The following is a 12,500-nucleotide window of genomic DNA, read 5'->3' as shown; positions in this document are numbered from 1 at the left end:
GGAAGTGGAAATGGAACTGGTGAGCAGAAAAAGGGTTGTTTGGCAGTACTTTCAGTCAAAAGAAGGCCATTCAAGTCCAGCTACATGTTCAATCTGCAATGCTGATTAGTCTGGTATCTATACTAGTATCTGTAGTATATGTAGTAATGTAGTATCAGTAGTAGTATCTGTAGTATATGTAGTAGTATCTGTAGTAAGTCGTCTCGTCTCTTTGTAAACAGACTGATGATTTAAAGGTTGATGTCAGCCGTCTGCAGGGAGAGTATCTGTAGTAGTATCTGTAATATCTATACTAGTATCTGTAGTATATGTAGTAGTAGTAGTATCTGTAGTATATGTAGTAGTATCTGTAGTAAGTCGTCTCGTCTCTTTGTAAACAGACTGATGATTTAAAGGTTGATGTCAGCCGTCTGCAGGGAGAGGCGAGGTCTCCACGCGCCAGGTTTCATATCACTCACACGCCATGTAGACCGTAGGAATGGTTGCCACGGTTACGCTCTGGGAAGGCGATGGGGAAGTACCTCGTTCATGGAGGAAACTGTCTCAAATAACAGCAAAAGATACCAGACATTCAGGCTTTACATAACATTCACATAACTCTTATTTTGTTTTACTGATTTCTGTTGTTTCAACCCCAAAAAATCCTGCAGGAAAACGTTCACTGCAGTCACATCCTTCCAGCTGCATAGTATCTGGAGTAGTGTCTGTAGTAGTACCTGTAGTAGTACCTGTATTATCTGTAGCTGCATGTAACAGAAACATGTACAGGTACAACAAGAATTGAAGAAAATATCTTTGTTTGTAGAGCTGCAAAGATGACGCGATTAACGCCAACGCTTTCGCTAATCTATTAATCGGTTTGTCATTTTTTTAAAGAAAAAATAATTCTCTGATTCCAGCTTCTTAAATGTGAATATTTTCAAAATAAAAAAATTACTAAAACTTTATAGATAAATAAGATAAAAACATTTTAAGACTTTTCTTTTTTTTTTTAAATAAGACTAGATTGTACAAATAAGCAGAAAAAAATGGTATTTCATTCCTAAAAAGGAAACCTCTTTGTGGCCAGTGTGGATGGTTTCTCTTCCCTCAGCTTTGCTCACATTGTGCACACATGTTCCTCTTATCTGTGAAACAAGCATTGACCCATTTCACCTTCACCCCTCAAAGAATCAGTTTTGAGAGTTGATAAGAACCAGAATCGAAAGAAAGAAAGAAAGAAAGAAAGAAAGAAAGAAATATTAGTGGAATATTCTCTTTCATTATCCATGTAAACAGCTTAGTCGGAATATCGTCTTTTTCCGAATAAGGGCAAAAACCGGAATGTTATGCCCATGTAAACGTGGGTTTCGGCCAAATACCGACTCCCCTGGTTGAGGTTCTGCTGAATCCTGAACCCCCTGGTTGAGGTTCTGCTGAATCCTGAACCCCCTGGTTGAGGTTCTGCTGAGTCCTGAACCCCCTGGTTGAGGTTCTGCTGAGTCCTGAACCCCCTGGTTGAGGTTCTGCTGAGTCCTGAACCCCCTGGTTGAGGTTCTGCTGAGTCCTCGTCCCGTCCTCAGTCCATGAACACAGTCAACACATTAATGAAGTAAACAGTGACTGTCCTTCCTTTGCCGTACCTGAAGTTGCTGCATTCTGGCTGCTGTCTGTAGATTCCTTCATGCTCAGCTCGTATTCTTCCAGATGTTTCATACCAGATGTTGTAACAGCGGTGATGTTGTGTATTGTTTAGGGTCCTCGCCACCACCAGACTAATCAGCATTGCAGATTGAACATGTAGCTGGACTTGAATGGCCTTCTTTTGACTGAAAGTACTGCCAAACAACACTTTTTCTGCTCACCAGTTCCATTTCCACTTCCTCTCAGCCTGCTGCATTGAAGCTCCACCTACGTAAACACCTTCCTGTAATCAACGGCGCCGTCATTGCATCGACCAGCGCAGCGCGGAGTGACAGCGTAGGGTTCAGCAGAAACCCAACCCCGTCAAAAAGCCCAATATTCAGCCCAATCTGAAGCTGAATCCTGGATTCGGTGCATCCCTGGTTTGTGTTGATGAAGTGTGTCGGCTGTGTTTTCAGGTGGAGGTGGAGGTTTACCGGAGAGATTCCAAGAAGCTGCCGGGCCTCGGCGACCCCGATATCGACTGGGAGGAGAGCGTCTACCTGAACCTCATCCTGCAGAAGGTCAACAACACCCAACACCACAGCTTTAACTAGGGTTGCTCGATTATGGCAAAAAAAAAATCATAATCACAATTATTTAGGTCAATATTGAAACGCGTGTGTGCCTTTGCAAATATTACGGCTATAAAACGAGAAGCAGTGGCAGCAAAAACTGTCCTGTCCTGTTAGTAGTGTCCTGAGGAGTTAGACACTGTCCTGTGACTCCCATGACTGTCTTGGGACAGTCAGACACTGTCCTGTACACAGGACAAATGTTCAGCATCAGTCAGCGTCCACTAAAAGTTCTGTTGTTGCTGCTGACAGACTCAGATTATTATTCTAAGTGTCTGACAACATTATGAAAGGATCCCTACAGAGATAGACCTTTTAGTTAGAGAGGAAGATCCTTTTAGTTTAACATGAAACAGCCCCGAAATCACCATCACCAAACTACACCAGACTCCATGTAAATAATCAGGACTTTTATCATCGTGAAACCCACTTCATTCAAAGTCGACAGAAACAAAATAAAACTATCAAAGTCCGTCTTGGTTCATCTTTCCACTGTTCCAACAATCACCACTCTGGTTTGGTTGAAATAAACCCTTAATTCACCCATTTACATGTGGAAATATGCTGGCTCTATACACGCTAAAAGTCCTGATTATTTACATGGAGTCTGGTGTAGTTTGGTGATGATGATTATGGGGCTGTTTCATGTTAAACTAAAAGGATCTTCCTCTTTAACTAAAAGGTCTATCTCTGTAGGGATCCTTTCATAATGTTGTCAGACACTTAGAGTAATAATCTGAGTCTGTCAGCAGCAACAACAGAACTTTTAGTGGACGCTGACTGACAGCTTGTTTCTCTTGCTTAATACTGGACCAATTTCAGAGATTCCCATCAGTCACTTAGACACACAAAAACATGGGGGGAAAAAAAGGGTCCAGGTTGAAAAATACCGAAGTTACCCTTTAACAGACGATAGAATAAGTGTGCAGTCAGTGTTCTTTATGCAAGTAGGGAATAAAGACAAAGCACAAAACAAGACAGAAAAGTAAGAAAATGATGGTATTTTAAAATGAAAGTGTGACATTTGATGCCCACAATAACTCCTATAACTATCTTACAGTTGGACTACGTGGTAACGTGTGCAGTCTGCACGCGCTCAGACGCAGGAGACATCCACATCCACAAGAAGAAATGTCAGGTATGAAACCACTCTGTCGACACATCAGAGCTGCTCCACAAGAAGCTCGACTCAGGTCTCTATCGGAGGTCGTTGAAGCTGTAATCAGGGTGCGATGGGGACAAAATGTCCCCGCCCCCCTCAAAGTGATCAGTGCTACTTCACCAACAGACCATATATGATATACCTAAAATAGAAGTATTTTAAATCAGAATCAGCTTTATTGGCCAGGTTTGCACAAACAAACAAGGAATTTGACTCTGGTTAATCTTTGTTCTCAAAGTACAACACTCGCTTAATATATAAAGAATAAAAACTGAAAGGACAGTAAAACATACGGTACAGTATGCAGTATAACAATACAATAGAATTTACAAAAGATAAACAATAACAATTGAAGAGAGGGAAGGAATAGTGCAATGTCAGTATAGTCTGAGATTTAAGGTGTAAATATAGTGCAAGGCAGTTCAGTGCAATGGTAATATATCAATAACAATATTGTAATTGTGAGATTGAAATATACATGAGGTAGATGAGCAGAACAGTGTAGATTGACTTTGTTCAGTGTAAGGGTGGGGGGCTATTTACACAGCGCTGTAACGTGAACAGGGTTCACGTTAGGGTGAGAAGCTCAGTTATCCGTGAGGAGCTCGGAGTAGAGCCGCTGCTCCTTCACGTCGAAAAGGAGCCAGTTGAGGTGGTTCGGGCATCTGGTAAGGATGCCCCCTGGGCGCCTCCCTAGGGAGGTGTTCCAGGCACGTCCCAGCTGGGAGGAGGCCTCGGGGGAGACCCAGGACTAGGTGGAGGGATTATATCTCCAACCTGGCCTGGGAACGACTCGGAATCCCCCAGTCGGAGCTGGTTAATGTGGCCCGGGAAAGGGAAGTTTGGGGTCCCCTGCTGGAGCTGCTACCCCCGCGACCCGACCCCGGATAAGCGGATGAAGATGGATGGATGGATGTAACGTGAACACATAGTGCCATAGAAAGATACAATCTGATGTAATAGTTGCTGGTTGTTTTTGGCCGCTACAGAGCTCCGGGACGCCGTCTGTCAGCGGCAGTTGTTTAGCTGCCAACAGGTGACTGAGAGCACAGGCACCGCCAGATGATGGTGCTTTCAGGGGCCCTGGTAGTGGAGTGTAGCCAGAAAAAGTGAGCTTCATGCAGCGATGACAGTTTAGTTCAGACACAAAAACGACAAGTTAAGTTTAGGATAAAGATTGTGGTTTGGATTAAAACAATCCTGAGGAACGGACAGACGTTTCCTGGGTGAGTATTTTGCGCGATCTGTGCTGCCTGCACGATCCGATATGCGCATAAATACGTAGTAGAAAACGTGACGGTTTCCCTACAATATTTGTATCACGCCAGACGCGCGGGAAGTCATTTTCGGCAGGGGTTGCTGGCGGGGGGGTGCAGACCACTCTACCTCTGTCTCTCCCCTCCATGAAGTACAGCTGAGCTGTCGGTGCGTACTGCACAGCGAAGACATTCGATACCTGTTTCAGCAACAGAACGTCCGGGGGCGCGGCCAGCCGTCGACCCTGTGCTCACCTTTTGTTTGTCTCGTTTTCTATGTGTTTTTATAGAGCATTCCCTTAGTTGGATGCGTAGCCTATCACTTGCTAAAAATAGCATCTCACTATGGACTTTATTGTCATGAAAATCACTTTTCTTTGGATACTACTTTGCCTATCGCCATTTGGAACTGGGAATTGCCTGTCAGGGCTACCTCACTTACACCCGCGAGCACCTGCTCTCCTTGCGTCCAACTGGTGTAGCCCCACCAACTCTTCCTCCCGACTGGGTGGAAAACCGACGGCCTGCTAAATGGCCAGAGAGGAGGAAGAAAGCAAGGAAAAAGCGAGGCTCAAGGGGAGGTGTAAGGCACCGACTTTGGAGACGCGGTAACAGATTCTCACTGCCTGTCATCACTCTGACCAATGTTCAATCGGTAAGCAACAAACTTGATGAACTGGCGTTGAACATGACTGTCTGACAGAGCAACCTTGTGTGTTTGACGGAATCATGGCTCAAAGACTATCATGAAACTCCCACTGTCTGGGTATACCACCATAAGAGCAGACAGAAATGAGCGTTGCTCACGTAAATCCATCGGAGGGGGGCTGTGTTTATTTGTCGACAATCGTTGGGCTGCACAGTATTGTGTTCGGGGCCAGGTGTGCACACCGGACTATGAAATATTGACTGTATCTTTCAGACCATGGTCAAATTGCTGTTATTCTTGTGTATGTGCCTGGACCGAATGACGAAGCAGCAGGGGGAAAAATAACAGAGAGCTATAATGATGCACTCGCCCGTTCTGCAGACCAGCCCGTCTTCGTCCTCGGGGACTTTAACTCATGTAACTTGTCTGCACACCTGCCCACCGTTCATCAATATGTTGACTGTCCTACACGGTTAAATCGGACCCTTGACCGCTGCTACGGAACTATCCCTGAGGCATATAAAGCGGTGTGCAGACCACCCCTCGGAAAATCCAACCATAACGTAATTCATCTCCTGCCTAAACATAAAGCTATGCTCAAAAGGACGAAACCAGCCGTCAAGCAGATACAGGTGTGGTCTGAAATAAACAAAGATCAACTCAGGGACTGCTTTGACAACACAGATTGGGACACCTTCTTTGAATCCTGCCAGGATGGGAATGAACTCACGGACACTAACGTCAGACATTACATTCTGTGAGGACTGTGTGTCTAAAACAAAGACTATTAAAATATTCCCAAATAATAAACTCTGGGTTTCCAAAAACCTGTCTCAATGAAAGAAAAATTGCCTTTTGCTCAGGCCATGTGGAATTGGTGCAGGAAAAAATTAAGGGGAGGTATCCTCAAGGCAAAAATGGAATATAAAAACGAGATAGAGAGTACATTTTTCAGCCGTAACATAAAACAGGCCTGGGAGGGTTTAAACACAGGTGACAGTCTTGTAGCTTGCAGTCAAAGTCTTGTAGATGAAATGAATACCTTCTTCTGCAGGTTCGATGCTGTTGATGATAAGGATGAGTGTGATGACATCTGTAAAAATCTCCCTATAGGTTCACCTATATTTATTACAGAAGATGCTGTTGCCAGAAGGCCACTGGCCCAGACGGCCTGAAAGCCCGCTGACTTAAAGATTGTGCCCTACAATTAAAAGGTGTTTTTTCAAGGCTTTTTAACCACCTCCTAGTTGCTGGTGTACCCACGTCTTGGAAATGTTCTTTAATAAGGCCCATACCTAAGAAGCCTGGTGCAGGTAAGCCTGAAGATTTCCGACCCATAGCCATCACCTCCATATTGTGTAAAACAATGGAGAGAGTTCTGGTAGATCTCCTGACTTCTCAAGTGACCAGCATGTTAGATCCGCTGCAGTTCGCTTATAGAAGTGACAGAGGGACTGATGATGACTGTGCTGGTCCTTCTAGACTCCATTTCAAAACAGCGTGCACTCTCTAAAGGGCGTGCTAGAGTCCTATTCGTAGATTTTAGTGCAGCTTTTAATTGAAGCTACACATTCTCCTGCAAAGACTAGCCAATATTAACATAGATAAGGGTCTGATTCTCTGGATCAGGGACTTTCTCTCATGTCGCCCTCAGAGGGTATGTGTAAATGGCATTTTGTCAGGAGTGCCTACCATCAGTACAGGCTGCCCACAAGGCAGCGTTCTTTCCCCTTTTGCTTTTCTCTCTATTCACAAATGAGTTTCATATAAATAATAGCACCTTTTAAATTGATAAAATATGCTGATGACATGGCCTTAGTTGGCCTCTTACAAAAAACTGATCCCCTTGGTGAGGCCTCCTATCTAGCACACATGAAGGCCCTTGAAGCATGGTGCAATGACAGCGAGCTAGAGATCAATGTGGCGAAGACAAACGAGTTACTCTTTGGCAAAAAACAAGACGTAACACCAGAGCCAGTTTTATTAAATGGCCTTGCAGTTGAAACTGTGGGAACTTTTAAGTACCTAGGTACAGTTCTTGACAACCATCTTGAGTTTTTCAGATAACGGAGACTATATTTTTAAGAAATGCTCACGACGACTCCGTCTCCTTAGAAGACTGAGCTGTCTGGGCGTCAGTGCTCAGATTACTGAGCTAGTATACACCACACACATTGAAAGTGTTTTAACCTTTCATCTCTCTGCTTGGTTTGGCCATTTAAGCTGCAAACTCAAGAACAAGCTTAACAGGATAGTGTCAATGGCCAGCAAAAACACCTGACCCAAATATACACTGACAGAATGAGGAAGAAGGATAGGAAAATCACTGCAGATAGTACACACCCTCTTTCCAGCCAGTTTGAGCTCCTGAAGTCTGGGAGGCGCTTCAGAGTGCCTCTGGCAAAAAGTGGTTTTAAAAAGTCCTTTATTCCAAATGCTATCAGTATCCTCATCATGTTATTTTTTATACTCAACTGTCATGTCTGAGATGTTGTCTGTATGTTTATCTGTCTTGTATGTCTGGTGAGCCAAAGAAAAATGTCCACCCTGGTGGACAATAAAGAGTTTGGTTGATAAACTCTGCCATGAGACCCTGAATGTCAGATCATCCAAAATGTCTTTGTGGACGTGAAGCAGTGCCATGTGTGAAGGTCTACTCTGAGTGATAGTGCTACGGAGCCAGGGTTTCAGGTGGCGAAGAGCTGAGAAAGACCTTTCGGAGCCAGCAGCAGACACTGGTAAACAGAGGCACAAGTAGATCAGCTGTTCCACCCCGGTGAAAAGCCCTCTTGTTACTAAAAGTATCCCTCTCTTCATCCCACACCCCAAATATGACATACAAAATGTCGTGGAACAGAAACAACAACCAGAGATATTTATAAGCGACCATTTTATTGTCATTGCAGTTTGCTAACAGGGGGTGCTGCAGCACCTCCAGCACCCCTACTTCCTGCGTCCCTGTATCACGCATGCATCCTTTGTAGGCTACATTTCATGTTATTCATTATGCAGTTCACGGTGGGTCTGTTTTATAAAGATATTTATATTAAGTACTTATTGTCACTGATCCAAAACCACCTATGGACGTCCGTGTACTACGCCTTGGCGACATTATTTTTGTGACATGTAGTGTGGGGATGTCGTGATGTTTTTAAATGTAGCTTACCCTATGCATTACGAGGTGTTTACGTGGTTGCCAATCCCAAATAATAAAGGATTTGTTGCATGTTACATGAACATACACCATTTTTGGTTCCATGTGGAGTCTTTCTGTCACTGCAGACCTTCAGTTTCCTCCAGACTCCCCTTTGCGATTCATTGCTATGGTATAGCACAGATCGAGCAGTGTCGTAGATCGTCATAAAACAGGATTATCATCTCTCCCACTCTCCGGCTTAAAAGCGCGCTGTTTTATGTGGACACCATGCTGTGCTTTTGCATTTTGAGATTATTTTCCATTCCAAGTGCATATGCAAGTGTTTTGGCATATGTTATCATATATTTGGCTCTATAGCTGTGATATTGAAAAGGGGATTTAATTCTTACAAGTTTTGTTTTGTTGTGCTTTGTTGGGCTGTAATGATCTTCTTCATCCACTCGGTCTGGGATGTTTTCACAGGAAGTGTTTGCGTCTCCCAGCAAACACGCCATGGACAGCAAAGGAGAGGAGTCCAAGATGAGCTACCCCAACATCTTCTTCATGATCGACAACTTCGAGGAGGTAACCTGGCCATAAAGCACTAATGGCGTTTTTCCATCTATAGCAGTGGTTCTCAAACGTTTTTCAATAATGTTCCCCCGTTTGAACAGTGTTTTTAAGCCATGTACCCCCTAACCAGCGCGAATAATTTTTGGTAGAAAAAAAAGGTCTCTATAAAGAGGAAGAATACAGCGATAGATTTACTAAACAATAGCCTTGTACCTGGAAAACATTTAGATGATGATGGAAAAAGGCGAAAAAACTTGGAGAAAGACGGAAATAAGGCAAGAATAGGACGAAAATAGTAACAAAAACACAGTAGAAAGTAGGAAGGCAACACTAGGGCGACAAAAGTGACAAAAAAATTCAAATACGCGACAAACACACAGAGAGAGGAAGTAGAGGAACAAAGCCTGACACTCGGTGTGTGAAATAAACCACATTACATTATCTTAACTCCATTATCTTAAAGGAACACGCCGACTTATTGGGACTTTAGCTTATTCACCGTATCCCCCAGAGTAAGACAAGTCGATACATACCCTTCTCGTGTCCGTGCGTGTTGTAACGCTGTCTGACGGTTCCACCGGTAGCTTAGCCTAGCACAGAACCTGCAGGTAACTGGCTCCATCTAGCCTAGCTTAGCACAGATCCTGGAGGTAACCGGCTCCATCTAGCCTAGCTTAGCACAGATCCTGGAGGTAACCGGCTCCATCTAGCCTAGCTTAGCACAGAACCTGCAGGTAACTGGCTCCATCTAGTCTAGCTTAGCACAGATCCTGGAGGTAACTGGCTCCATCTAGTCTAGCTTAGCACAGATCCTGGAGGTAACTGGCTCCATCTAGCCTAGCTTAGCACAGATCCTGGAGGTAACTGGCTCCATCTAGCCTACTGCTCCGAATAAGTGACAAAATAACGCCAACATGTTCCTATTTACATGTTGTGATTTGTATAGTCACATGACACACAGCCGTCTTCTAACCTTATACATACTGGGAACTATATTCTCAGAAGGTGAAGCTCTGCTACTTCTGCTACTTGGGCGGAGTGATTTGCTTTGCAGCAAGACTTTCTGAGAATATAGTTCCCAGAATGTATACGGTTAGAAGATGGCTGTGTCTCATGTGACCTTGTTATTTGTACACTAAGCTAACGTTACCCTGTGTCTTTAGCTGCATGCTACCAGCCGCTAAGCTACCGTTACCCTGTGTCTTTAGCTGCATGCTACCAGCCGCTAAGCTATCGTTACCCTGTGTCTTTAGCTGCATGCTACTAGCCGCTAAGCTTAGCTGCATGCTACCAGCCGCTAAGCTACCGTTACCCTGTGTCTTTAGCTGCATGCTACTAACCGGTAAGCTAATGTTACCCTGTGTCTTTAGCTGCATGCTACCAGCTGCTAAGCTAACGTTACTCTGTGTCTTTAGCTGCATGCTACCAGCCGCAGAGCTAACGTTGCCCTGTGTCTTTAGCTGCATGCTACCAGTCGCAGAGCTAACGTTCCCCTGTGTCTTTAGCTGCATGCTACCAGCTGCTAAGCTAACATTACCCTGTGTCTTTAGTTGCATGCTACCAGTCGCAGAGCTAACGTTGCCCTGTGTCTTTAGCTGCATGCTACGTTGTTTCTTTGGACTTGCGCCAATAGGCGGAGTGGGAGAGAGATTTTTTGAAATTGAAACCGTGACACCCCTAGGATTTTGGGATTTTGGCACTCCCAAAGGTTGTGTTTCTGAGAACTTTGAGGCTATTGGGTGAAAGAATGAATGCAGATCTTTGCAGGTAAAGTAAAATAATCTTGTTGTGTAATTGTGTGTGTAGGTGTTCAGTGACATGACGGTGGGCGAGGGGGAGATGGTATGTGTGGAGCTGGTGGCGAGCGACAAGAGCAACACCTTCCAGGGTGTCATCTTCCAGGGCTCGATCCGCTACGAGGCGCTGAAGAAGGTCTACGACAACCGGGTGAGACGCTGCTGGGAGCTAAACGCTAACGCCGGCATGCTAACGTGCTCACAATGACACAATGGTTTACCCGTGCCTCCTCGAGGAAGGGAGGCAAGTGGAGGAGTCAGGGATGCAATTTAAGGGTTATGGGACGTACCCAGAGAGTACAGACGAGCATAAAACATACACACATGGCAGAGAATACAGAAACACATGAGACGGTAAACAACAAGGAAACAGGGTATGAATTAATGCAATAAAACAGGAAAAACTACAACTGAAAACTACGACCCTGACACATTACATTTTTTAAATGCAGTGATTTTCAGTATGTACAAAATATGATTATCATAGAAACTTGTTTTATACAGATTATATCGACATCAGCAATGTTAATATCGGTATCCTATCGGCTAACGTTTTCATATCGGTGCATCCTTACTATTTTGTTTCCTTTTTTAAAAATCATTTTCACTGCTGCTTAGTGTAACTAATGTAACAGTGGCTACGTTCAGACTGCAGGCAAAAGTGGCCCAAATCTGATTTTTCTGGGGTCCATTGACCAGATCAGACTTCAGAAGTAGTGTGAACACTCAAATCTTGCCCAGATCTGATTTTCTCAAATCAGATTTAGACCCCTTCCATATGTGGTCCTGAATCAGACCCAGGTCTGACTGTTTTCAATGCGGCCGCAGTGTGAACAACCAAGCCTTTTACGTCAATCTACATCGACATTTGTCACAATAATGCTCCGGTGGGAGTCAGCCCGAGACACAGACGGTAACATTAAAAACCTGACTAACCCTACAGAATGGAGAACAGTGATGGAGCAAGTCACTGGAGGGAGAGGGAGGGGTTAGACTGTTTGGATAGTTTCCTCTTTCTAAAACGTGAGGATTCTTCTTTACTTTTAATACTTTAACTATATTTCCCTGATGATACTATCACACTTTTACTGAAGGAACATTTTCACTGCAGTACTTTAACTTGTAAGAGAGAGTTTTTACAGTCTGGTATTAGTACTTTTACTGCAGTAAAGGATCTGAATACTTCTTCCAGCACTGCATACAGTGGTGGAAAGTAACCTTTAGATCTCGAAACTTCCCATTCGTCGGCTTCACTTCCTTGTTTGTCTGCGGCCAGTCAAGAAAAACCAGAAAGACCTAATTAGTGTATGGGGAGATACTTCAATTCAATCAAAACTAGAAGGATCATACCGTAACCGCTCCGTTTTTGAAAAAATAGCAAACGAAATGGAAGAATGGGGACACAGGAGAACGTGGCTGCAGTGTCAAAGGAAGGTGAAGAGCCTTAAAGCTACATTTTTAAATAAAAGTGAAAATGCTTCCTCCTGCTCCAGGTAGGGAATGAGTCCTTACCCCAAGTGAAGGAGTTCAAGTACCTTGGGGTCTTGTTCGCGAGTGAGGGGACAATGGAGCGGGAGATTGGTCGGAGAATCGGCACAGCAGGGGGCGGTATTACATTCAATTTATCGCACCGTTGTGATGAAAAGAGAGCTGAGCCAGAAGGCAAAGCTCTCAATCTACCGGTCAGATTT

The 12,500-nt window shown here is 44.2% G+C and overlaps 1 protein-coding gene across 1 annotated transcript in view; it reads left to right on the top strand.

Moving 5' to 3' along the window:
• kiaa0930 overlaps window positions 1-12,500 on the top strand; it is a 37,354-nt gene that overhangs the window by 17,411 nt on the left and 7,443 nt on the right. The window contains exons 4-7 of the mRNA XM_078273470.1: window positions 2,082-2,186; window positions 3,298-3,375; window positions 8,924-9,025; window positions 10,820-10,960. Coding sequence (XP_078129596.1) covers window positions 2,082-2,186; window positions 3,298-3,375; window positions 8,924-9,025; window positions 10,820-10,960 — 426 coding nt within the window. The remainder of the gene's footprint in view (window positions 1-2,081; window positions 2,187-3,297; window positions 3,376-8,923; window positions 9,026-10,819; window positions 10,961-12,500) is intronic.

This window comes from Sander vitreus, chromosome 17 (genome assembly GCF_031162955.1).
Source record: "Sander vitreus isolate 19-12246 chromosome 17, sanVit1, whole genome shotgun sequence".
NCBI lineage: Eukaryota > Metazoa > Chordata > Actinopteri > Perciformes > Percidae > Sander > Sander vitreus.
This window is presented reverse-complemented; position numbering and strand designations above follow the sequence as displayed.